The sequence below is a fragment of the Microtus oregoni genome, unplaced genomic scaffold, assembly GCF_018167655.1.
Source record: "Microtus oregoni isolate MIOR12 unplaced genomic scaffold, Mior012 000055F_ref0000237, whole genome shotgun sequence".
NCBI classification, from domain to species: Eukaryota; Metazoa; Chordata; class Mammalia; order Rodentia; family Cricetidae; genus Microtus; species Microtus oregoni.
Genome location: NW_024543831.1, coordinates 10,367,587 through 10,395,435, shown reverse-complemented (window position 1 = coordinate 10,395,435; position 27,849 = coordinate 10,367,587). Strand labels below are relative to the sequence as shown.

The 27,849-nt window shown below is 43.9% G+C and overlaps 1 protein-coding gene across 2 annotated transcripts; it reads right to left on the bottom strand.

Annotated features, from left to right (window-relative positions):
* Positions 1-3,522: 3,522 nt before the first annotated feature.
* Positions 3,523-25,200, bottom strand: Poglut3 (protein O-glucosyltransferase 3). Of its 2 annotated transcripts, none has more exons than XM_041638714.1 (8): positions 24,937-25,200; positions 22,528-22,725; positions 14,476-14,762; positions 13,648-13,864; positions 11,589-11,785; positions 9,578-9,772; positions 7,853-7,957; positions 3,523-6,735 (listed from the first exon to the last, which is right to left on the bottom strand). In XM_041638714.1, exons 1-8 carry the CDS (start codon positions 25,133-25,135, stop codon positions 6,610-6,612), a joined length of 1,524 nt encoding a protein of 507 aa, XP_041494648.1. In that variant the 5' UTR covers positions 25,136-25,200; the 3' UTR covers positions 3,523-6,609. The 2 variants fall into 2 exon arrangements, 1 of the variants encoding a protein (XP_041494648.1); XR_005973091.1 differs by having other exon boundaries at positions 6,600-6,735; positions 9,588-9,772.
* Positions 25,201-27,849: the final 2,649 nt, after the last annotated feature.

Genomic DNA, 27,849 nt, shown 5'->3' with positions numbered 1-27,849 from the left:
GAGTGGGTAGAGGAAATGAAAAATCCTTTGAGTAACGGGACGAACTAATCACGTGAAAATACTGCTTTTAAGACTCGAGTATTTGTAAACCATCGGCCAAGTCATGACTTCGCTAGATCCCCGGTGCACGGATGATTCCGAGATAAGGCCAGCAAGCCAATTCCAAATCAATATCCTCGTCATGTGATGCAGAGGTAGGCCTGCAAGCCGATCTTAACTCAATGCCCTTGTCATGTGATTCAGAGGTAAGGACAAGCGGATTCCAAGGCAATACCGTTGTCATGTGATTCAGAGGTGGGCATTCAAGCCGATCTCAAATCAATTCCCTTGCATGTGTAGTTTTAACGCAGAACCTGTATTCCCATCCTCTTTACTAAACTGTATTCTCTCCAGGAATGTGCCATGATTTTGTTTTTTCTCTTTACCTATAGACGCTTATTCTGAGAGTCAAGACAGACGTCAACAGAAGCCCTTATTCATGTACCCTTTAGAACGCTCCCTCTATCTCTAAACATTTTAGGGCAAAGGCCTAAAGCCACTCACTACATTGAACAGGGTGGGGGGAGGAATCCAGAGGTGAGAAGTGAATTAGTAATGTCCTCAAGGCTGCAGGCCCGGGATTAGGGAAGGGCTGGAGAAGGGGTTGGTGAGCTAGAGGAAAGCTTTTCCTTCAGACCAGAGCAACTGCGGACAGAGCATCTATACCGGGATGAATGGGAGCGTGCTAAGGGTGTTTAGGGTCCCAGAAAGGCCAAGTTCCAATCAGATGCCAGAGCTAAAAGGAGCCGGGGAGGGGATGCGTCCCTTGACTTGCCAATCTCCGTGGCCTCTCTCTCTCTCTCTCTCTCTCTCTCTCTCTCTCTCTCTCTCTCTCTCTCTCTCTCTCTCTCTCTCTGTTTGTTTCCTTGGTAACGACGCAGTGGGAAATGACTTAACAGCTCCTTCCAAAGCAACCTTCTTAGGCTCCACCCCCAATCTGTTCTGGTTTGTTCTGATGGAAGTTCTCTCTTCCATTCTCGGTGACGTAGAGGCAAAGGACTTAGAAAGGAACTCCGAGGGACCGCCTGTATGTGCCGTGAGGCCATAGTCTAATGTTTCCAAATTTAAGCTCCTTAGCACGATTCAGATTTTCTGTAAAAATAGAGGACTTCCCAGAAGCGGAAATCTTACTGCATATTTAACGCATGCTTTATTTGCTTGAATGCCGAATATCCCACACATGGACGTTACCTCAGTGTCAGAGTGTAAGGACGTAAAGTGAGGCGTCTTTCGGCCTGCCCAGCTCTTCTATGTTCCTTCAATGCTCTCGCATGGAAGATGCTTCTAGGAAAATACTTTTTTATATACTAAACACATTTGTACAGAGGGAAGAAAAAACCCTGTAGAGAATTTAGTGACAAAGCAAGCTTCAGAGTCCTTCAAAAATCATTATAAGTTATTAATAAATAGCTGTTATTGATACACAGTATTAACACATAGCTGTTGCCTTGTATTAACACATGAGCAAAATTTAATACTCGTATCTTTTAATCTAGTACAAACAGTTCAAATTTTTATACTCAGAACACAGATACTCAGAACACAAAAAAACTAGAATCTGAACTTTCTCACAATGCCCAGACACGGTTAGGAAACAGTGGGTACTGTGGACCTGGTGGAGAACTTACATGAGGTCCCTAAGGGCCAGTGTACCTCCTCAGACCTACACGACTAGACCAAAATCACTTAAATGTCCTAGAACAGTAAAGTCAGCAGGGTTTACTCAATCCAAGCAAAAACCCCAACAAAACTATTCAGGAATCTGTAATTGACTTTTGCTGAAGGGTGTTCTGAGAACTTCAGTCAGCCTCTGCCCATCGGCATTCAGAAGAAACAGACATGGGGCCTCAAAAATAAATTACCTACAGCGTAGTTAGCCAGTCGGTTGTTACGGCTCATTTGCCTGCTAATTGGATGCAGGGAGTTTTGCAGCAAGCTCAGGTGCTAAGTACCACCAGTCTCTGGGCTCCTCTGGCTCGCTGGGCTAAGGGCAGGCGTCCAAATCCATGGGCTCCCTTTAGTAACAGAAATTCCACAGTGCCAGTAAAAACAGAATATTTATAACATTTCTCCTCTTGTGAGGCTCCATGGCACTCCAAACTAGTTCAGTGAACTCGTTGATGAATTTCCCCCAAATGCTAAAGTCCTGGCACAGTGGACAAACAATTGTTCATGGAAGGGTTTTTTTTTTTAATTTTTTTCTTTTTTTTAGCTTCCATACCAGGGTCACCTGTCTGTAGGCAGTAATGCCTGTAGTGGCAGGGGGCTCTCATTACTCCTAGAGACATGGACACTGCTTTCATGTTTCTCGAGGGAGCTCATTTTCTCTCCTTTCCTCCCAATTGTTTACAATGAAGGTGAATGTGGGACCCTCACCCCTTATTCTCAAAGGGGCAGGAAGAAATTTCCTAGCAGAATGTTTTCCCAGGAAGATAGTGGCCTTCCCCTCTCCCAGCCAGGAGATTCCGAGCACAAGGTCACTTAGCTCAGCCCAGCCAGCCACCTGGTACAGGCTGATAAAGATGGCCTAACTCAAGAACAGTGGCCTTGCTTCAAGAACAAGGAAAAGGCTGACTTAGCAGAATGGGAGGGAGCAAAAGTCCTTGTACCCGTGCCAAAGCAGCTTCAAAGATTCTCTTTGTGGTTATTATGCCTTTAAAAACGTACCCCATAGAGGAGATACAACTCCTCTCTACCTTGTTGTAACGGGGATAGAGATGAGTTCCAAACATGTTTGTATTATGCTGATTAAACCTTGTTTATTACAGTCTGGGCCTCTCTGGTGGTCTCTCTCTGGGGGTCATAATCTGGCCACAACAGTGAATCTTTGGAAACCATGTGTGTCAGTTACTTTGCTGTTGCTGTGGCGAGATGGCAGACTTGCAACTTGAGGAAAAAGGAGTTATTGATGGAGGAAGGTCATTGGCTAATAAAGGCACTGCCCTGGCCCATTTTATTGGTTAGAGGATAGGTGGCAGGAGGATTAGCGCTGAGTATAATGACATATATGTAGGAGAATAGCACAATGAGACCCGCTACTTTGTATATTAACTTTAAAGATTAGTATTTAAATATAGTGGCATGAAGCCTGTTTTTTTCCTATTTCTGCAGAATAGAATTCAGACAGAATGACCACAACAGCAGTTTTAGTTCAGTTATTCATGAGGACATAAGTTAGACTCATCTAAATGGCTCAGGGGTTAGGAGCACTGGCTGCTCCTGTAGAGGACCCAGGTTCAGTCGCCAGCACCCACGTGGCAGTCATAAGCACTCCAGTCCTGAGGGAATCCAACTCTCTTCTGGGCTCTCTGGGCACCAGGCACTCATGTGGGGTACTAATGTATAGGCAAGCAAAACTTCATACACAGAAGATCAATAAATAAAATCTTTAGAAATTCAGGTTAGACTAACTGTCATAGACACACCAGGGAGAAAGTGGTGATAACCTTTCTTAAAACAAAGCACATGGTTTCCAATTTTTAATTAAGAAAATTTGCTTTATTTAAAAAGAGTATATAATAAAACCACATGACAAAGTTCTAGACATAGGTTTTTAATATGGCATCGTGGAAAACATTAATAACATTTTTCTTTCTTATATCCTCTGTGGACTTATTCTTTTACCATGTTGACATTTTTATTTTACAACTTGATTTATATCCATGGTTAAAAAGCAATTTAAATATTATAAAAAGGTATAAAGCAAAAAAAAAATTCCCTTCTCTCCACAACTTTCCTCAACACTGGCAGTTTGTCCTTCAAACTCAACCATTTTCTTTTCATCTTTGGCAAAATGTTTTCACATACTATGTCCTGTACCTTTGGTCTTTCTGGAATTTGTCATGGGAACTCTCCATGCAGCGCAGTTAAAACTGCTTTGTTTTCACCGATGGTGTACGCAGTCCTCAATGCATTAGGATCTCTCTAGGCAATGCATTCACTATTGATGGGTGACGGCCACGTCTGTTGGAAGCCACAAGCATTGGTGACAGTTTATTCAAACGAGCACAACTATATCTTTTTTAAAAATTCATTTAACTTATTTATTTTATGTGCATTGGCATAAGGTATCAGATCCCTTGGAACTGGAGTTACAGTCAGTCATGAGTCACCCTGTGGGTGCTGGGAATTGAACCTGGGTCTTCTGGAAGAAAGTCAGTGCTCTTAACTGCTGAGCCATCTTTCCAGCCCCATGGAACTATATCTTTACACCCTTACATCCCTCTCTTTTCAAAAGTTAAATTAAAAATATTTTTGTTGAAATTAAAATAAATCATTGTCTCTTTTCCTTCCTCCAACCTCTCCCAGGTAATCATCTTAACTCTCTCTCTCGATTCCTGGCCTCTGAAGCCAGATACATTTTAATAAGAATTTCAGGATTGAAAGTGGCTCTGGGTATATGGGTAACAGATGAGCCGGGAAGGAAAGAATCAGGGCTTAATAAGCCAGTTTCTTTCACTAAGATCTATTCAATCTAGTAAACCAAAAAGCCATTTAAAATTCATTTCAAAGGCTGTGGTCAAGCTGGGGAGATGGGGGATTATCTAAATTCCGTGATAGACTTTAGCGCTACAGTTTAGATGTGAAATGTCCCCTGCAGGTTCACGTCAGAGACTCAATGCTCCAAAGTGAGGACCGCGGGGACCCCGAGGAGTCCATAGAAACTGCCCAGTTTGTCTCAACTCCTTTTAACTGTTAGGATTGTTCATCATACGACATCAACCTAAAAGACTTACTGTGTCTACGACAAACTGCCATTTGCTTCCTGGACCTGGGGTTACAGAGGTAGCAAAGAGGAAGGCAGCCTTTCTTTCCATAACCCATTCCCATAAGGCTCTACTCTCTATAAACAACAGAAGGCAGACTCAGATGCACCAGGTGTGGCCTCAGGCCAGCTTGTCCTTTAGTTCATACTACACAGGTCGGGTTTAAATCGGCGATGGGCTTGCTGATCATTTCTATGGTCTACTTAAAAACATAAATTCCCGTGTTCCTTTCGGCCCTCGGGAAAATAGACATGACCACATGAGCTCCCCAGTTCGGGGAGCTCTGGTTTTGGAGCGCACTCTGTCATGAACTGTGTCTTGGATTGATGGTGCTTTGAGGAGTTAGACAGGAATTTAAGGGTATGAGACTTAGATCTCGACCCTGTCCTAAAAGGCAGAGGCAAGTGCCAAAGTTTTTATCTTAACGGTTCAACCCATTGAAAGAGGAGGCTCTTTCCGTCCATCTGTAGATCCAGGAACCAGTACCTGCCTCTGTCCTGGGCATATTAGTGAATCCCAGGATGCTGAGGCCTCCTGAGGCTGGTGTAGCAGCTATCGAGGACTCTTTTGGAAGGACAAAGGGAATTAAAGATCTCACGTTGACAGCTGTTATTTCTTATATTCCTAGTACATAGATGATAAAGATACCCACAGAATGCCACCGTCTACATTAATAGCTATGCTGTCTTTAACAGGTGTGCAACCCAAACAGACTGATTCACCAGTGTAAGGTACAATTTCCCCTTAATTCTGTCCTAGGCCCTGGCAAAAACTTAGCTGAAAAGATTTAAACGACGCAGCCGGGCGGTGGTGGCGCACGCCTTTAATCCCAGCACTCGGGAGGCAGAGGCAGGCGGATCTCTGTGAGTTCAAGACCAGCCTGGTCTACAAGAGCTAGTTCCAGGACAGGCTCCAAAACCACAGAGAAACCCTGTCTCGAAAAACCAAAAAAAAAAAAAAAAAAGATTTAAATGACGCAGCGTCTCTATGCTACCCTTAACAGCAAGGAGACTTGTTCCTTACTTAGCTTGTTCCTCAGTTAGCTTCATCAGCTCTTCCAACAGGAGGCCGGAATCACAGAGCATCAGAACAACTTGCAAAAGGAGAAACTACACAGGGCGGAGAAAATAAAACCTTCCCCCAACGTTTTTCCCTTCATAACTGAATGTAAAATAAGTGAAGAAAAGATAGAAACAAACCAGTAAATGTGACATCCACAGATTCCCAGGTGATTTATAAGTCCTTTTATCTATTGTGATGCTCAAATGAGCAGTTTCACCCCAAATAAAATGAAGATCCAGAGGCATTTGGTAATACTGGAACTCATGATCTTCCTGCCTCTGCCTCACGGTGTGGGATTACATGCTTAGTGTCTCTCTGCGTTTCTTTTTGCTTTGGCTTTTTGTTTGTTTGTTTGTTTTGTTTTGTTTTTGAGGCAGGGTTTCTCTGTGTAGCTCTGGCTATTCTGGAACTCACTCTGTAGACCAGGTTGGCCTTGAACTCACGGAGATCTGCCTGCCTCTGCTTTCCAAGTGCTGGGACTAAAGGTGTGCACCACCACTTCTGGGTTGTTTTGGCTTTTTGATAAGATTCAACTGGGAAGTCTGGGCTGGCCAGGAAATCACCATATATCGCAGGCAGGCTTTGCAGTAAGAAATCCTCTTGCTTCCACCTCCGGAGTGCTGGGATTAGAAGTGTGAGCCTGACCCACCAGGCCTGGCTCCGCTCTTTCCTCACGGCTTGGCATCTTTCACAAGTCTTAAAGATGCAGCCAGCACACAAAGAGTGTGAAGCCGGGGCCTCCTTAAAGCTCTTCCCTCCCAGGCGTCTTCCTGTGGCACCGGCAAAAGGATGTGGCATCCTCCGGCTGGGGAACAAGCTCCATCCCGTCACGTATCGTGGGCTTGCTGGTCTGGCGCTCCGCATATTTCTGAAATATGGAAGCCATGGAAGGTTTAGTTGATGCTTCATTCTAGTCCCACCTCCCACACATCTCCACCTTCAATCGCAAAGTTTCAGACCCAAACCAAAGGCTGGTGAAACATCTCATAGTCTGTCAGGGAACTCTAATCTACACTTCTGTGTAAATTAGAAAAGAGATGCCAAGCCAAATGCCTCTAACTGAGACAGTGGCGCCAGCATGTATCCTCCCTTCTAATGAATGTTTGTCTTGTTGGATTTTCATGACAGCAACTCAAGATGAGAAGCATCTCCAGGCAGTGTCCATCCATCCCGGAGGGCTGGAGTTACAACCACGCCAAGAGGCCCGTGCAAAGTTCTTTCACCCTGGTCAGAAATATCCCTATGCACTGAGTCTTTCCCTGTGTTCATTCTGGGTCCGCTCTGGTATGTATTCCTAGTATTGGGCTAATGCCAACAAAATAACAATATAACTAAGGGAACTTAATGAACATGTTAGGGGTAGAAAGCTCCTACCATTAAAATTAAAGCTAGGGCTGGTAAGATGGCTTCCTGGGGAAAGATGCCTGCCTCCTGGCCTTAAAACCCTAGTTCAATCCCTGGGACCTACGTGGTGGAAGGAGAGAACCGACTCCTACAGGAGTCCTCTGCCCTCTGACCTCCACAGGTGCTCCACTCCTCCTCCACCTCCCCGAGCTCACAAAATAAGTAAAATGCAATTAAAATTAAGATGTTAAAACTAGATTAGTACACAGGATGGAACCAATCTAAGGATGACAAGACAGACCTGGTGGGGGGGAGTGGCTCAGGGGACGTAACTTGCCTTTATTCCACCCACAGACAAGAAGGACGGTCTCTAAAAATCAACCACCAGGGGGCGCGCCCTAACAAGAGGGGAGGAGCCCCTAATTAATCTATTTCCCTGCACTCCAAGAACAGAGATTGAAAGGGTGGAGGCTACAGAGAGAGTCAGCACTGGTTCTTTCCTCCCTCAGGCTGGAGTCTCAGCTGAATCCAAATTCTTTCCACAAACTGCCGCTGATCCCCTCAGGAAGCATGGTACAAAGTGTCCCGGCCACTCATGTGGCCTAAGGACCCCGACTCACCAGGTTGGACCCTGAACTGACCTGCAGCACTCTGTAATAGTAACAGAAAAGTCGGGGCGGCTGGAGCAAGTCCCTAGCAGTTAACTGCCCTTCTTTCGCAATCTTCTTTGCTTCGTCATCGTTTTCCTAAAAGGAAAGAACAAAAATTGCTGCTGCAGCCCACAGAGAACGCTAAGTGAGAGAGACAGGCGAGGCGAACATCAACAGCACGGAGGAAGTGGACTGCAATGGGCTAAGGCAAAGGAGGCCATGGGATCGTTTATAATATCTGTTAAAGGGGAAGGATCGTAGGTGTGTGGACCCGACTCTACCGGCCTCACTGGCCTCTCCTGAGCCTGTTCTGGTGCTTTCCTGGCACCTAGGGAGAAAGCCTGGGGTCCATCGTCTGCCTCCCCAGCGGGGCCCTCTGCCTAAGGACAGAATGGATCGATTTTCATGGTAAAATGTCTTTTAAAAGCTTCAGCGCTGGGGAGCTGGCTGGGCAGTTAAATGTGCGTACTGCTCTTATAGAGGACCCAAGTTCTGTTCCCAGCACCCACCTTGGTGGTTCTCAATTCCAGCTCCTGGGGATCCGGGGCCTGAGGCCTTTGAGGGCATCTTCACTCAAGTGTACAGACCTCTACACTGAAACGTGTGTAAAATTAAAAATAATAGAAATGTGTTTTTCATAAAGCTTCATTCAAATATGCAGAGATAGTGTTCTGTTACAAAGCGATGGCCACAAAAGACTAAAATGCTGTGTGATAAAAGTTATCCACCCACTAGTACTCACGGGCCAGGAGTAATCAATGCTCCTGATTACAGCCATAGGAAACGCCTGACTTTCTGCATGCTGTTGATAGGAAAAGCTATTTGCTGGCGATCATGGATCTTAGGGAAAGCCAGAATGATGATTCTGATCCATTATTCCCATAACCAAAATATTATTTCTCAAAACTTAAAAAATGTTATTGTAGGAGGATAAATCTTTATAGTTTCATAATAAACCACAGTAGTTCTTAATATTTATTCCTTCAAATTTATTTTAAAATTTATTCCTTAAATTTTATTTTAAAATTTCCTTAAAAAAAAAAGAAATCCTTGTTTTATGGGGACCTTGCTCTTGGTATGCTTTGTAGTTTGTGTTGGGTAAGGGCTTGTGGTTTTTTTTTTTGTATATAAGGAAAAGAAGACTACCAGATTTACCTGGGATGTTCTCTTAAAATATAAAGCCTTTCAATTCTGGCCTTTTCAATCTGCAATTTTCATTTTGCAATTCTTCTTTTGCATATATAAATGCAAACGGTGAATCATTTAGAAAAATCCACATCACAACAACACTGGACTTCAAATCCAACCCTCGACAATGTTGACAGAGGCATACAAAATGATTCTGATGGCCTTTCTGTCTCTTTGACATGTGCACATGTGTGTATCTGCACGTGGGTTTGTGCGCATGAGTGCAGTGACTACGGAAGCCAGGAGAAGCCCTCTGATCCCCTGAGCCGGAGTTACAGGACCTTGTGAGCTGCCCAACGAGGGTGCTGGAAACCAAAGTCCTCTGGGAGGACAGCAAGGGCTCTCAGCCACCTCTCCAGCCCCATGTCTATTCTTTAGCTACTTAAAGGGAACACATTTTTTTTTTTAAAGAAAATTATACTTCCTTTGATTTTTATTTCAGTATGATACATGGTCGTAATGGAACACAGGTCCTCCATATCGATAACTTTGATATTGCCCTAAGAAGGAAAATGGCATGAAGCATACCTTGGCCCACCTCACTTTCTCTAGCAGATCACTGAGGTTTCTTCTCACGGGAACGTAGTGTTTCCAGGGCCTTAGCGCCACATAGAAATGCTCATAATACGGCGACTCCTGCTTCAGAACCAGGCTGTCCCCCAGCATGAGGTAGGGAAACCTGTAAGCAGCCACCGTGCCGTCCACGTTCACCTGGTACTTGTACTAGAAGACGAAAAGAAAGAGCCTCAGCAAGCCATTGCTCCACTTCCGCTTCTCACAGTATTAAATCAAACACGAGGGATCATCTTCCACGTTCCCACACCTGCCCTGCAAACTGCTTTCATTTTCTCCTCGTATAAAAATGACAAACAGCCTCTAACGCGTCCCTAGCAGGACCTTCTCGGACACAGGAACGAGTGTCTGTTTCAGTTATGTCTGTGAAGCGGAGAGTCCTGACTCCTGTAATCAAAGCGGGAGCCAAACTATCGTCAAAGCTCTACGTCTGAACACTCTGAAAAGTGATATTATCAATTTTCATGTATATATAAAATTTCGTTTATTCCTTACACTAAACCCACAAAACATAAACTAGAGTTTGTGTAAAACAGAGTTTACATCTTTCCAGCCTGTGAACTGTAGGAAAAATGGCTCAGTGAGAAGAGAAGTTTGCTGCCAAACCATGACCCAAGTTCAATACCCAGGACCCACCTGGTAGAGGAAGAGAACTAACTCTGGTAAGTTGTCATTCACACACACACACACAGACACACACACACACACACACACACACACACACACACACGCACACACACACGCACACACAGAGAGAGAGAGAGAGAGAGAGAGAGAGAGAGAGAGAGAGAGAGGGAGGGAGGGAGAGAGAAAGAAATTAAGTGCTATAAAAACTAGTTACTCCACTGACTTGTATTGGAGTAGTAAGTTCTAATTTCCATTTCAAAAGCATTTATCAGCCGGGCGGTGGTGGCACACGCCTTTAATCCCAGCACTCGGGAGGCAGAGGCAGGCGGATCTCTGTGAGTTCGAGACCAGCCTGGTCTACAAGAGCTAGTTCCAGGACAGGCTCCAAAACCACAAAGAAACCCTGTCTCGAAAAAACAAAAACAAAAGCATATATCAAAGGCATGAAAAATCCTATTTAATTATACTATGAGGCAAGGTTTTTTTGTTTTGTCTTTACAAGTGAGAAAACTGGAATACAGAGAAAGCTATAAACCTTCATTCTGAACACAAATTCACTGCTCTTTTTACCACGAAACCCCCCAGATGAAGCTGGTCCATTTCCGACTACACTGACTCCTCCCTTCCCCCTCCCATTCCCCTCCCTTTCCTTTTCAGTGCTGGAGATCAGACCTATGCCTCTCTCATGTAACAGAAGTCCTCTGCACAGGGGTACACTCTAAACTCTTAGTAATCTCTTTAAAAAAAAACAAATTTATTAAATAATCAGTACCAGGTGTGGGTTTCATGACAGAGAAAGGGGCACACACATATGTGTGCATGCATACACCACACACACGCACACACACATTCATATACAAACACACATGCATGCCAAAATCAATATAAAAAGAAAGTAAAGGAACATAGCAGGCATCACAGGTCACCAGAGCCACTAAGAGATGAGGGGCCACAGGCAGGACCCGCACTCGAGCTCCCCCTCCCTCCAGCTCCACCTCCTACTTTGCATATATAAAAATGAACACTCTTTTTATTTACCAAAGATACTTGAGATCACTTCACATAAAAGAAACATCTTTGCAGATCATTAAATCAAAGGGAAAAGCCATAATAAATACATAAAACTTCATGTTAGCTCTTACATTAAACATTAAATATAGTTCTAGGTTGTTCGGTTAACAAAATTAACAAACAAAACTGTGAGAGTTCAGTGACTCCTCAGTCAGACTGGAAAGAGCGAAAGTCAAGTTAGCTAGACACCTAAGCGACCTGCTTGAACCACCAGTTTCGTGGACTTTGGACACAGTTTATCACTTCATAGCCATAGGAAGACTCATACCTTAAAGAAATCAAAGAAACCCATCAACTTGGCTTTTCCAAGCTCTTTTTCTTTCTCTTGGAAAAAGAAATATCCTGTAATTCCTGCATCTAGCAGCTGTGGATTTTCTTTGGACAGCTGTACCAACTGCAGCCTCTCCTCCCGGCTATCTCTACCTCGGAAGAAAGCTTTCTCTGTTTTATTGATCCAGGAAGGCCCTAGAAGTTTAAGGCCATAAAAAATTATGATTAAGAATCTGAAATCATAAGACAGCACAATGACCTTTAATCCACCATTTCCATTTAAAATGTTGGTACTCGTCACAAACCCATTTTGTAACACAGACGCTGTTCCCAAAACACCTGGGACTGAGTCTCAGTTTGCCAGAGGTGCTTTCAGGGGCTGTCTGTCTGTCTGTCTGTCTGTTCCAGCCCCTCCCATTTACCTATCAACCACAGTTCTCATGGGCACTGCTATTCACTGTGTTCCACACTGGGAAACAGCCCTCACGGTATCAGAGCAAACGGTTCTGTGACTTGTCCTACTGCCAAGGCCACAGCTCCTTTCACTTTCATGGTTCACAGTCACACAGGGGTTAGGCTTTTGTGCTTGAGGTCAGCAGAAAACTGCATAACTAAGCCACCCAACAGAGTTCTTAGTTCATATTTCTCCCTTTAGTTTTGTTTTATGTGTATATGTATTCCATGTATGCCTGTGCACTGTGTGCATGAAGTACCCACAGAAGCCAGGGGAGGGCGCCAGATCTCCTGGGACTGAAGTGACAGATTGTGCACCAAGTGGGTGCCGGGAATTGAACCTGCGTCCTCTGGAAGAGCAGTGAGTGCTCTTAACCACTTGACCATCTCTCCAGTTCAGCTACTCATAAGTTTGAATAGAGAAAATATATTTTTCTTGGATGCCGCTGAGTGTAATTGTACAATTCACCGCATTCACACAGGTATATGGGGAGTCTGAGACAAGCTCTTGTTCTTCATCCCTGGCTGATCTGCTACCTGCTACGTAGCCCAGATGGATCTCTAACTAAAGACACTCTTCCTGCCTCAGCCTCCAAGCGCTAGGATTGCAGGCATGAGCCACTATGCCCACCTCTCTCTATATTTGTATCTTATCTTTTTAGGAAGGGAGATGTTTTAGAAAAATTAATTTCAATCTCTGAAAAAACCCTCTTACTATTCTAAAGTAAGATGTTGGCTAAATGCCCATCAGTGCCCCGGGGACATCATAAGAGAGAAGAATGGAAGGGGCTTAAGCTTCTCAGAGTACCCAGAAAGTCACCACTATCAAATTGAAAGTAGGCCAACGTTTACTTCATACGGTTTTCATCTTATTCTTATTTGTCTTTTCTCTTCATGATATCTTTAGGTACTTTGCACAAATCTCTGATCTTGCCTCCAAATAACAATAAAAAGAAACAGAGGCTGGAAAGGACAAAGCCAAGTTTTTCGCAGCCCAGTGAGTTTCCAAAAAGAGGCTTCCATTGTGTCGCAAATGGAAGAAATCATAAAGAGAGGAAGGATTCCAATTCTGAAGACTCAGGAAGTACGGAAAGATGAAGTGAATTCCTTACAGAGTACCCGAGGATGGGTTCATGATGCCCAATGACACCATGTCCACGGCCGTCTTAGGGTTTTCAGGCTGCTCTCATTTCATCCAGTAATAAAAATCACTGGAGTCAGAATTAGTGACAGGTTTACCAAATAAACATATCTTTAATGTTTTGATTTAAAATTTCATGTAGGTATAACCAATGCGACTTGAAAAGATGTCTACGCATGACTGAACTCAAGGGAGCCTCCGTGAATACAGGCCTGGGTGTTAGTTCCCTAAAGGATGTGTTTTTAATTTTCAAATTGGAATCCCAAACGTTTTCTTTTAGCCATAGGGAGCTTTTCCCTACTTTGCTGTGCTGGGAATGGAGCTTGGGCCCTTGCACACGCTAGACATGTATTCTTCTTGGGTAGAAAGCAAGAGTGATTAAGCATACACATCTATTCTTTCTGATTCCCTCCACCTTTTTTATCTTTAAGGTTTTTCCCCATGAGAAATAACCTTAGCTTACCTGTGTTTCCCTGAACAGAGAGGAGATCATTTGTGACACCCCTCATTGCTTCAAGTACGGAATGGGTGACATCGTATGTTGGAAGGATAATGTCTCTTGAATCCAAGGAACCGCACCAGGAAATGATAGGTATAGGGCCAGGAGTGTCATTGACTTTGCGATGCTCCAAGGGCCAATCTCCAAGGTTAATATAAAATTCTGAATCTGGGAGGGTGACCTACAAAAACAAAGGCTCAAGCATCAGTGTTGGGAGGCACCAAATACCCCAGTCTCTTGGCTATGCATGTATATGTGTAGGGGACAGGAATCAATCTTTGGCATTTTTCCTCAAGAGCCATCTACCTTGGTTTTTGTTTGTTTGTTTGTTTTATTATCCTCCACCGTTTCCATGTCCATGATTGGTCCTCCACGGAGGTCTTCTTGCTTGGAATGCTGCCTCAGTTTCCTTCTTGGGCATTCTGACTTCACCTTCCTCAACTCAAACCTACATAGCTATCCAAATCTCTACACCCCCATGAATGTCACCTAGGCTTACCGGAACCTTTAGGCTATGGGATAGGACCTGTTTTCTGTCCTGGCATTCAGAGTCTTGCTCTTTCTCTAGCTTAGGCTGAACTCTTTTGTGAGCCTGAATGCCAGATTACAGGCAAGAGCCACCAAGCCCACTTTAGTTTATACCTTACAGGAAAGAGTCATCTACAAAGACACACGCATATTCCGTGACACAGTTCTGGGTCCTAAAAGCCACCCGATCTAAATATGTAGCTGCTGCAACAAAAAGAAATTAAATGATACTATTTTTGAGATCTGGTCCATTCGTTTTCATACCTTTCTTGCCAGAGACAGCAAAATTTCATCAGAGAACATTTTGAAGTCTGTGTATTTCCCCAAGGATCTCCGGTGGATGTGGTTATTGACAATTGTGTAATGAACAACAGCACCCCGCTCGTCCCCAAATCTTTTGGGGATTTCCTTCAGCATCTGCTGGAGATTGATACTGGGGAAGGCAGTAAAGTCTTGCTCAATCTGTGGTTCCGTGTCTGGACAAGACAGGGTTTCCTGCCAGGCCTGAGGATCCTCTTCTGGGCAATCACAGTACTCATGATACACGGGTCCTGAGGAGGTGACACACACACACACAATGTCACCCCCAAGTTAACAACGAGAAGTGAACACTGGATAAGAGCTTGGCAAATCTGAAAACTACCAACAGAGGCAAAACTATCTTAGACAAGGGAGTGGCGCAGTATTTATGTCGGAGTCCCATGTCTGCCCCGTCTCGAGGCACTTTAGACAGACTGGACAGTACATGCTTCCTCCCACCCAGTCACTTGGGTGACACGTTCGCGTCTAGTGAGCTGTCAGTAATTAGTATACAACCACTTCATTTTAGCACACAGAAGGAGGGCTTCCTGGTTTTTGGACAGTTGAATGTAGAAGCAGTGAGTTTTTGAGAAATTGGAGGGCCTCAAAGCCTCTAGTGCGGTCTCGGTCGGCACGTCTCAGAGAAAGACAGAGTAACTGAAAGGACCTCTCAGTATGATGCTAGGGGGGCAGCTGAATGCAGAGGGCTTTCCTGAAGACGCATCTAGAAAACAATGTGTACAAATCTAACATATAATTTCAGGACATACTCATATTTATTTTAATGAAAAAAAATTAAATTTTCTTGAGGATTTATTTATGATCTTTGGAAATAGTCCCATGTAGCCCAGTTAACCTTAACTCCTGATCCTCCTGATTCTATCTTCCTAGTGCTGGAATTACATCATTAAGCCTGATATTTGGTTTTGTTTTGAAAATTTCTACTTCAGAAAGACTAATAGGAGGCACTGACTTATTCTTCACTTGGAACTGGTGAACCAAACCTGTCATAACTTAGGCACTCACAGTTTCCAGACTCTTGACAGGAGGCAGTGAAGGACAGTGAGTCTGGGGGATGGACACCAGCAAAGCAAGCCTCCGGGTGGCAGGAGCTCGCTTAAGGCAGAGGAAAAGGGAAGGGGGCGTGGCTAGAGCTGGGCAGTCTCACTGAGCTTAGGAAAGCAAGAGTATGGGAGAACAGGGCAACAGGGCCTGGGAAGACAGAGTAGGTGAAGGGTAAGAATGGAACATGGAAAAGCCTGGAAACATGCAGGCCTTTGTGAGTGAGAAGACATCCCAGCCTACGATCAGGGCATCTGTGATGAAGTCACCCAGTACAGGAAAGAACCACTCAGAACACTGGAGGGCAGTGTATACCACTCCACAGGGTTGAGGAAAGTGCCTGTACCAGCCAAGGTACAAAGCCTCTTCGTTCTTGGGACTTGGGAAAAGCATATCTCAGTCCTTGAGAATATTTAGCCCAAGATTAAATGTGGCTCAATCTCATCTACTAACAAACTGTGAAAACTTAACTCAAAATAATTAAATTATGGGCAGACGACGCAGGCCGCAGGCAGCCGGACCGGCGGGGACCAGCGCAGCGGCAACCAGCATGGCGCAGACGCAGGTGGCAGGGACCAGCGCGCAACACCGAGAGCAGATCGCCCCACTACAATTAAATCAAAGAGGTAGGCCTTTGGTTGGCGAGGTCCCTGGCAAACGGGGAGCCTGGTCCTGTTCCTGAAGACCCTTCTGAGGGGTGAGAGGGATCTTGGTCCCCGGCAGGAGCCAGGAAACAGAGCGAGGGCATTCTGTAAAAGAAGCCCCTGGCCAGCAGAGAAATCTGATCCGGTTTTAAAAGACCGATTAGATAGCATCAATAGGCGGGCGCCAAGGCAAAAATTCACCCAATAATTTGAAAAACAACATGAAAACACCAGAACCCAATGATCTTACAACAGAAGGACTTGAACACCCTAACACAGAAGAAGTGGAAAAAATTGACTTTATGAAAGCAATAGAGTCCCTTAAACAACATGTAAAAAAACGCCCTTATAGAAATGGATAACAAAAAGTTTGAAGAAATGAGTAAATACGTACATAATACCCTGGGAAACCAAGAAAAAAAGATCAAACAGGTAATGGAAACAGTTCAAGAATTGAAAACTGAAATGGAAGCAAGGAAGAAAACACAAACTGAGGACCAGCTGGATATGGAAAATCTAGGTCAACGAGCAGAGCCTACAGAAACAAGCATAATCAATAGAATACAAGAGATAGAAGAAAGAATCTCAGATTCTGAGGACACCATAGAGAAAATAAACGCACTGATCAAAGAAAACAGCAAAGCCAACAAATTCTCATCACAAAACATTCAGGAAATATGGGACACAATAAAAAGACCAAACCTAAGAATAATAGGAATAGAAGAAGGAGAAGAGTCACAGTTCAAAGGCCCAGAAAATATTTTTAACAAAATTATGGAAGAAAACATTCCCAACATAAAGAAAGATATTCCTTTGAATATTCAAGAAGAATACAGTACACCAAACAGACTGGATCAAAGAAAAACATCCCCACACCATATAATAATCAAAACACACAATATACAGGTTAAAGAAATAATATTAAGAGCTGCAAAGGAAAAAGGCCAAGTAACTTATAAAGGTAAACAGATCAGACTTACACCTGACTTCTCTATGGAAACCATGAAAGCCAGAAGGTCTTCGATAGAGGTACTGCAGAAACTAAGAGACCATGGATGCAAACCCAAACTACTATACCCAGCCAAGCTATTGTTCATTATCAATGGAGAAAACAAGACATTCCAGGATAAGAACAAATTTAAACAATACATAGCCACAAATCCAGCCCTACAGAAAGTAATAGAAGGAAAATCGCAACCCAAGGAATCCAACATTGCCAACACTGCCTACAATAACTCAGGTATCTAGCGACCCTTCACCAGCACAACTCAAAGAAGGGAGACACACAAACTCTACTACCAAAAACAATAAGAATAACTGGAGTAAACAACCACTGGTCATTAATATCACTTAATATTAATGGTCTCAATTTACCTATAAAAAGGCACAGGCTAAGAGATTGGATACGAAAACAGGATCCAACATTCTGCTGTTTGCAAGAAACACATCTCAACCACAAAGACAGGCATCTATTCAGAGTAAAGGGTTGGGAAAGGACTTTCAAGTAAATGGTCTTAAGAAAAAAGCAGGTGTGGCCATACTAATTTCTAACAAAACTGACTTCAAACTAAAATCAATCAGAAGAGACTGAGATGGACACATTATACTCATAACAGGAACAATTCATCAGGATGACGTCTCAATCCGGAATATCTATGTCCCTAATATAAAAGCACCCACTTATGTAAAAGAAATATTACTAGAACTCAAGGCAGACATCAAACCACACACACTAGTAGTAGGAGACTTCAACACACCTCTCTCTCCAATGGACAGGTCAATCAGACAGAAACCTAATAGAGAATTAAGAGAATTATTGGAGGTAATGAAGCAAATGGACTTAACAGACATCTATAGAACAATCCACCCAAATAGGAAAGAATATACCTTCTTCTCTGCAGCTCATGGAACCTTCTGAAAAATTGACCACATACTTGGAAACAAAGGAAACCTCCACAGATACAAAAAAAATATCAGTGTCCACCCGTGTCTTATCAGATCACCACTGATTAAAGTTAGAAGGCAACAACAATGCTACCCTCAGAAAGCCGACAAACTCATGGAAACTGAACAGTCAAATACTGAACCACACTTGGGTCAAGGAAGAAATTAAGAAAGAAATTAAAGTCTTCCTTGAATTTAATGAAAATAAAGAGACAACATACTCAAACCTATAGGACACAATGAGAGCTAAGAGGAAAGTTCATAGCACTAAGTGCCCACTTAAAGAAAACGGAGAAAGCATACATTGGGGACTTAACAGCACACCTGAAAGCTTTAGAAAAAAAAAAAGAAGCAGATGTGCCCAGGAGAAGTAGAAGACTGGAAATAATCAAACTGAGGGCGGAAATCAACAAAATAGAAACACAGAAAACAGTCCAAAGAATCAATGAAACAAAAAGTTGGTTCTTGGAGAAAATCAACAAGATCGACAAACCCCTATCCAAACTAATTAAATGACAGAGAGAGAACACGCAAATAAATAAGATCAGAAATGAAAAGGGGGACATAACCACAGACACAGAGGAAATTCAGAGAATCATTAGATCTTACTACAAAAGTCTGTATGCCACAAAACTGGAAATGCAAAAGAAATGGACTTTTTTTTAGATAAGTACCATATACCAAAGCTAAACCAAGACCAGGTGAACTATCTAAATAGACCTGTTAGTCGCGAAGAACTAGAAACTGTTATCAAAAATCTCCCTTCCAAAAAAAGCCCAGGACCAGATGGTTTCAGTCAAGAATTCTACCAGAACTTCCAAAAAGAGCTAATACCTATACTCCTTAATGTATTTCACAATATAGAAACAGAAGAGTCATTGCCAAATTCCTTTTATGAAGCTACAGTTACCCTGATACCAAAACCACACAAAGACCCAACCAACAAAGAGAATTACAGGCCTATTTCACTCAAGAATATCGACGCAAAAATTCTCAATAAAATATTGGCAAACCGAATCCAAGAACACATTAGAAAAATTATCCATTATGATCAAGTAGGCTTCATCCCAGAGATGCAGGTCTGGTTCAACATACGCAAATCTATCAATGTAATCCACCATATAAATAAACTGAAAGAAAAAAACCATATGATCATTTGATTAGATGCTGAAAAAGCATTCGACAAAATTCAATACACCTTTATGATAAAGGTCTTGGAAAGATTAGGGATACAAGGGTCATACCTAAATATAATAAAAGCTATTTACAGCAAGCCGACAGCTAACATTAAATTAAACAGAGAAAAACTCAAAGCCATCCCACTAAAATCAGGAACACGAAAAGGATGTCCACTCTCTCCATACCTCTTCAATGTAGTGCTTGAAGTTCTAGCAATAGCAATAAGACAACATAAGGGGATCAAGGGGATTCGTATTGGAAAGGAAGAAGTTAAGCTTTCATTATTTGCAGATGATATGATAGTATACATATGAGACCCCAAAAACTCTACCAAAGAACTCCTACAGCTGATAAACACCTTTAGTAATGTGGCAGGATACAAGATCAACTCCAAAAAATCAGTTGCCTTCCTATATACTAAGGATAAGGAAACAGAGAGGGAAATCAGAGAAGCATCACCTTTCACGATAGCCACAAATAGCATAAAATATCTTGGGGTAACTCTGACCAAGGAAGTGAAAGATCTATTTGACAAGAACTTTAAATCTCTGAAGAAAGAAATTGAAGAGGACACCAGAAAATGGAAGGATCTCCCTTGCTCTTGGATTGGGAGGATCAACATAGTAAAAATGGCAATTCTGCCAAAAGCAATCTATAGATTCAATGCAATCCCCATCAAAATCCCATCAAAATTCTTCACAGATCTGGAGAAGACAATAATCAACTTTATATGGAAAAACAAAAAACCCAGGATAGCCAAAACAATCTTATACAATAAAGGATTGTCTGGAGGCATTACCATCCCTGACTTCAAACTCTATTACAGAGCTACAGTACTGAAAACAGCTTGGTATTGGCATAAAAACAGAGAAGTCGACCAATGGAATCGAATAGAAGACCCTGACTTTAACCCATAAACCTATGAACACCTGATTTTCGATAAAGGAGCTAAAAGTATACAATGGAAAAAAGAGAGCATCTTCTACAAATTGTGCTGGCAAATCTGGATGTCAATCTGTAGAAGAATGAAAATAGATCCATATTTGTCACCATGCACAAAACTCAAGTCCAAATGGATTAAAGACCTCAATATCAGTCCGAACACACTGAACCTGATAGAAGAGAAAGTGGGAAGTACTCTACAACACATGGGCACAGGAGACCACTTCCTACGTATATCCCCAGCAGCACAGACATTAAGGGCCTCATAGAATAAATGGGACCTCCTGAGACTGAGAAGCTTCTGTAAAACAAAGGACACTGTCACTAAGACAAAAAGGCAACCCACTGACTGGGAGAAGATCTTCACCAACCCCGCAACTGACAAAGGTCTGATCTCCAAAATATATAAAGAACTCAAGAAACTAGACCGTAAAAGGCTAATCAACCCAATTATAAAATGGGGCACTGAGCTGAACAGAGAACTCTCAACAGAAGAAGTTCAAATGGCCAAAAGACACTTAAGGTCATGCTCAACTTCCTTAGTGATCAGGGAAATGCAAATCAAGACAACTTTAAGATACCATCTTACACCTTTCAGAATGGCTAAAATCAAAAACACCAATGATAGCCTTTGCTGGAGAGGTTGTGGAGAAAGGGGTACCCTCATCCATTGCTGGTGGGAATGTAAACTTGTGCAACCACTTTGGAAAGCAGTGTGGCGGTTTCTCAGGAAATTCGGGATCAACCTACCCCTGGACCCAGCAATACCACTCTTGGGAATATACCCAAGAGAGGCCTTATCATACAACAAAAGTATATGCTCTACTATGTTCATAGCAGCATTGTTTGTAATAGCCAGAACCTGGAAACAACCTAGATGCCCTTCAATGGAAGAATGGATGAAGAAAGTATGGAATATATACATATTAGAGTACTACTCAGCAGTAAAAAACAAGGACTTCTTGAATTTTGCATGCAAATGTATAGAAATAGAAAACACTATCCTGAGTGAGGTAAGCCAGACCCAAAAAGAGGAACATGGGATGTACTCACTCATATTTGGTTTCTAGCCATAAATAAAGGACATTGAGCCTATAATTCATGATTCTAGAGAAGCTAAATAAGAAGGTGAACCCAAAGAAAAACATATAGGCATCCTCCTGAATATTAACCTCTAGCAGGCGAGGAAAGGAGACAGAGACAGAGACCCACATTGGAGCACCAGACAGAAATCTCAAGGTCCAAATCAGGAGCAGAAGGAGAGAGAGCACGAGCAAGGAACTCAGGACCGTGAGGGGTGCACCCACACACTGAAACAATGGGGATGTTCTATCGGGAACTCACCAAGGCCAGCTGGCCTGGGTCTGAAAAAGCCTGGGATAAAACCGGACTCGCTGAACATAGCGGACAATGAGGACTACTGAGAACTCAAGAACAATGGCAATGGATTTTTGATCCTACTGCACGTACTGGCTTTGTGGGAGCCTAGGCAGTTTGGATGCTCACCTTACTAGACCTGGATGGAGGTGGGTGGTCCTTGGACTTCCCACAGGGCAGGGAACCCTGATTGCTCTTTGGGCTGATGAGGGAGGGGGACTTGATTGGGGGAGGGGGAGGGAAATGGGAGGCAGTGGCGGGGAAGAGACAGAAATCTTTAATAAATAAATAAATTAAAAAAAATTAAATTTTGTTCAGTCAACTCGGCCATATCCCAGGGATAAAGCTTAAGAAAATTAAAAAGAGTGTATGTGTATATATATATATATATATATATATACACACACACACACACACACTGTAGGGTATTAATAGCAACTTGGCAGTGCAGGACAAAAGGATGAACAAATCAGCAATAGTAACTACACAAAACGAGACAGAAAGACATTTTTTTAAAAGATAACTTTAGGTGTGTGCTTGTCTACATGTTTGTGTGTACACTACATGCACGTCTGGTACCCACAGAGGTCAGAAGAGGATGCCGGATCCCTGGAACTGGAGTCACAGATGACTGTGAGCTTCCCTGTGGGTTCTGGGAACTGAACCCAGATCCTCTGCAAGAGCAACCAGTGTTCTCCAAACCCAGACAATGATAATTTTTTTAAATGCCAAAGTGATATAAAATTAGAGCTTCAAGGAGTGCCTATCTAATGTTTACTCTGTCGAACTTGACCGCAGGGTCATTACAGCCATTCTGAAAAGCATGCCTCCCACAGAAGTCGAGGTTCAGGTGACTAATATCACTTACCTTTCAAAATATAGGGAGACTCAGCTACGTGTTCACCACCATAAAGAACCTCCACCTTGAGGCCTTCGTGGACAGTCTCGTGCATCCTGTATCTCACCAAAAATGTTCCATCATTTCTGTCCAAAGGTTTAGGGACATAAATTCGGGCTGACTCCTTCGGTGAAAGGGATTTTACGACTACTTTGAATTGTGTTTGACCTGGGAGCAGAAGAAATACAAATAGCATGACCATTTCCTGATTTTCATGTCTCGTGATTAGACGGGGATTTTTGTACAGGAATTCTTTTGCCCTGCAGTGCTCATGGTAAACCACGTTCAGCTCAGCCTGGGAGATCCTTGAGGCAGCAACCCATCCTCAAGCCAAGGATCTGACTTAGCAAGGGAGTTGTTAGCTATTCAATAACAACAGTGAAGGGAGGGAGGGAGGGAGAAGAAATAAAAGATAGAAAAGCTGACTGAAGGGAACGTCGTGACACAAAGGGAGGCAGCAAGTACCAAACCCTTACATCAGAAATTCTGAACACTTAAATTTCAAAGAAGCCAAAAGCATTTTTTTTAAAAAAAATATATATTTACTTATCCCCTACGATGGGCTATTCCTTGTGTTCATGTCTGTTTATTTATTTTTTGGATCAACTTCTTATTACATAGTCAAGGCTAGCCTAGAACCCACAATTTTCCTGCTTCTGCCTCTCAAGTGCTTGGGTTATAGGCCCTCACCATCACATCAGCTCTCGAGCATTCTACCTGCTTCCTGAAGACTGGTATGTCAGATAGGTAGTTAACACCCACGCTGTGCAGTGAGAGACCCAGCTCCAAGAAGTAATCGAGGGCCAATATCAACGAACTGCACAGCCAGGAGACAGTCACAGCTTTCCAGCTTTTTAAGTGGAAGAGAGTCTCTGGCAACGGGGATCTCGCCACCCACCAAGACCAGTTAGGAAGTTTACCAAAGCTCTCTGCAGTTACAGGGAAAGCACTGATCTTACATTCGCAACTAGAGTGTCCCAGAAGACCAAAGTGTTACGCCCTAGGACTACATAATCCTCCAAATATGTCTGACTTCTTACCATGGACACACTCCAGGATCCATCCACTCATGCACTGCAAACATATCGAGAGGCTTCCCCCCCCTCACTATGAAAACATGATGATCTACTGGGGCTGAGAGTTGGCTCAGGGATTAAGAGCACCTTCTACTCTTCCAGAGGACACATGTTCAGTTCTCAGCAATTAGGTAGTTCACAAGCTGACCTCCAGCTACGACGGCTTCAGCGCCCCCTTATGGTCTATATGCACACATGCATACAAGTGGCACACACACACACACACACACACACACACACCACATCCATATAAATATAAATAAGATAGAATCTTTGCAGAAAAGTTTATTTGGGAAAAAGAATGCAAAAAGGAATTAGAGGAAAAATCCTTACTCCCTTGCTGTAACCACAGACGTGCATGCGTGGGTTCATTTATTGGAAACAAACTTGGAGTGATACTATGTCATGTTTTGAATCTGAAACATGCCCTACGGGCTTCTGTTCTGAACAATTGGTCCTCACACTCTCAGCTTTTGCACATCTGCAAGCATGCCCAGAAAAAACAGCCTCCAAACCCGTACTCTCGAAGGTTTCCCAGACTTCCCTGAACCCACCGGCAGTTCTTCAATGTTTACACCACGCTGTACATATCCCACTGTAGTAACCGTGACATGCCCTGATAGCTCAGTTGCTTATCCATTTTCTCAGCAGAGTCTTAAGTTTTCTGATAGGCAGGCATTAACATCCTCTCTTAACTCCAGGATTACCAAATATATAGCGATCTTCAAGTACCTTTGCACTGTGGAGGAGGTAGGCCTAGACTCTTTGCTGGCAAAATAGGGCGCCTGTTAGGAGCAGCCTTAAGTTTAGACACAAATGAGCAAATCCTGACAGGTAACAACTTGAAACCAGCTGGACAAGTCCAGAGAAACTGTCAGATGTGGGAGGAGAACCCTGCAGAGCATCAGGACAAGATCCCGCCCCCATCCCCCGTCCCGATTCTACTTAGTTTCACCGATTTCTGTGGTCTACATTTAATAAGTCAAAGGTAAGAAGAAAAGGAAAACCCTGCGTGCAAGAAGGCCCTGCACTGCAGGCCTAGTGGGTGCAGTCAGGGAGGAAGGACCATCTGCATCACGTGATCGCGCCACCGCACCCTATAGGACAACAGCGGTGCCATTTACGCCAACAACAGTCCACGCGCGGGACGTACGGCCCAGCCCTTGGAGTTAGTCACCCAACGGACCAAGGTGGTGTCTCCCGCCCCCGTGGGTGTCAGGGAAGGAGGAAGGGGGCGACACTCACAGCGGGAAATGGCTGTGTATGGGGCCAGGGACGCGCGGGGATGGCGACCGGCACTGACCTGGCGGCGAGCTAGTGAGGTTCCGGCCGTCCGAGTCCACCGCCTGCAGGAAGAAGTAGCGCACGGGCAGGACGACGGCGGCCTGCAGCCCCGGGCCCCACACCAGGCTCCGCGGTGCGCTCACTCGCGCCCCGGCCCCCGCGGCCACCAGCAGGGCGAGCTGCAGCCGCAGCAGCGGGGCCCGCGGGATGCCCAGCATGGTCGCCGGCTCACAGCTCGGCCGGCCGGGGAGGGGCCGGAGCGCCGGGCTCCAGGGGACACCCGGGGGCGGGCCTCTGCCAAGAGCCGCCCCGCGCGGGCCCTGTGCGCGCCCCGGCGCCAACAGGGTGTGGACGTACACCGTCCCCAGGCCTCCCTCCACTAGAGGCTCGAGTTTGTCAGAAGTTTGGAGAAAGGCAGCTGTTGTTGTAACCGCTTCCACTCATTTTATATTTTGTTTTTGTTTTTCCTTTTGAGAAGGACGTCTCCCTCTTAGCCCAGGCTAGTTTTGAACCAATGGCAATCTTTCCTCCCAGCCTTGTCTAGTACGGGGTGTGTGTGTGGGGGGGGGGGGGGGGAATTAAAGGTGTGTAAGCTACCTTGCCCTGTGGAGAAACCCTGCTTTTAATTCACAGCTCTTGCTGGTCTGGAACTCTATGTAGACCACCTGGCCTTTTACTCACTGTCATCCCCCTGCCTCTGTCTCCCAAGTGTGGGGATTAAAGGTGAGCACTACTACATTCAGTCAGAAAAAAACAGCTTTAAACGTTGCAGGGTCGGGTTTGGGTTGTGGCTTTAGTGGCACAGTAAGTGTCCGCCGTGTACGAGACCCAGAGTTGGAACTGTGAAGTTCGCTGGCATGGTTCACACAGAGGCTCACCTGTTTCATTTCTTTTGTGCTTGGCAGTCTCCCTCACTGGAGTCCCTGGAGTGTGGTTCCTCTTTCAAACAGTGTTTTCTGAGTATCCACTGATTTGGAAGGAGCAAGGAGCAGGGCACTTGGGCACCAGCAGGCAGTGGCTGGGCCTTCCCGTGCCCTGTGTGGGCAAGCTTCTCCAGAGTCAGGCCCCTTCTCTCCCTGCCACTTTGGGGAGGTAGGATGGGCAGCCAGGTTGGCCCCACTCCTCAGGCTCAGGGGCTAGAAAGAACATTCTCTCCCCTCCACTCCCAGATCGCTCATGTTGGCTATTTTTCCTTCTTTTTTACAACCCCTGGCTCACTTCTCTGCGTAAAGAATATTTAAAGTCCAATTTTGGCAGAGTGTGAACAAAATGTGTTTAACACAGGCTTTTGGGTTTTTTGTGTGTGTATGTGTATGTGTGTGCGTGCATGCGCGCGCCCTAACTGGAGCAGAATAGGACGTATAACATTAAAACTCTTAGGAAATATTGTCCCCAGGCTGAGAAAGCTGGAAGAATTCATCCAATAGAATGGACACAGGACTTTTGACCCCCACCAGGTAGATCTCAGCTCAGAACATGTCAGAGCCAGGTCCGGAACTGCCCTCTGCCTTCCCCAGGCTTTAATTGGGCTCCTGAGCATATCGAGCTTGGGCCCAGGTCTCTGACTCCCATTACCAACGGCAGGTTAGGGCAGAGAGGCCAGTGTGGAGAAAGCACCCAGATGCCCGTGTGCACTCCACAGAGTGCCCAGATCTCGGGCTAGCCTGGTGTCCATCCCTGGAGATGGTAGACAGCCCTCTGTGGTCAGTGTAGCTTGGCTTAGTGTGAATCCCACTGTTTCCTTCCTGAAGTTGTTTGAACGCTTTGATGGAATGCCCAGTCTGCTCCAGTTAGCATTTAAAGAAATACCCCCATACACACCCAAGCAAGCAAACAAACCCAAAAGCCTGAACACATTTTGTTCACATTCTGCCAAAATCGGACTTAATTTCGCAGAGAAGTGAGCTGGGGGTATTTGGGTGATAGTGACATTTATATATATATATATATATATATTCTCAGGCCATATGATATATATATCACTTGAGGTGACAGTTGTTTGAGGGGAACCATCAAGGAATTGATTCCCATCACTGCAACTAGTCAGCCAATCAACACTGATTAAAAATGTCATTAAATCAAGTAAAATTGCCATTTTTCTTTAAAAAAAAGCAACATTAAATATTCTTCTGGACAGCTAATATTTTGAAAATATCTAGTAATTTATTATAGTTACATAAATATAATTATATGTACTTCCCACAAATATGCATACCCATGGATATATAGTTCTACGTAAAAGTATAATCACCATTATACATGTGTATTTATTCATCTCTACATATGTATACATGTGTGTACATGTGTTGATGAAGAAAAGGCATTGGGTTTTCCTAGAAAAGATTGTTATAATTAATACCGAAGATAGACTAGAGGGATTAGTGAGAAATCTTTCAACTCATTTACTTGACAGTAATTAAAAATGAATGTCAGGACCAGAGAAATGGCTGAGTGGTTAAGAGCACTTATTCTTGCAGAGGACACCGATTGATTCCCAGCATCCACATGACAGCTCACAGCCACCTGACACCAGTTCCAGGGATCTGATGTCCTCTTCTGGCCTTGGTGGGCACTGTGCATACATATGGTGCACATACGTGCATTCAGGCAACCCACTCACACGGAAAATAAATAAATCTAATAATAAATGAAATTTATATCTCGAAGCTGGTTGACTACTTTGGGTGTATATGAAGAGAGAGAAGCAACCACCCTTTTTGTTTTTAAATTATTATTTGTATTTAAATTATTGCAAATCTCTCCCAATAATCAGAAAGATTGGGCACATCTCCCCTGGTATCTTAGATTTTTTCGTGAAAATTTCACACTAAAAAAAAATCATCTTTCGAGGGACTAGAGCGATAGCTCAGCAGTTAAGAGCACTGCTGTTCCTCCAAAGGACCCAGGTTTGATTCCCAGCGTCCACAACACA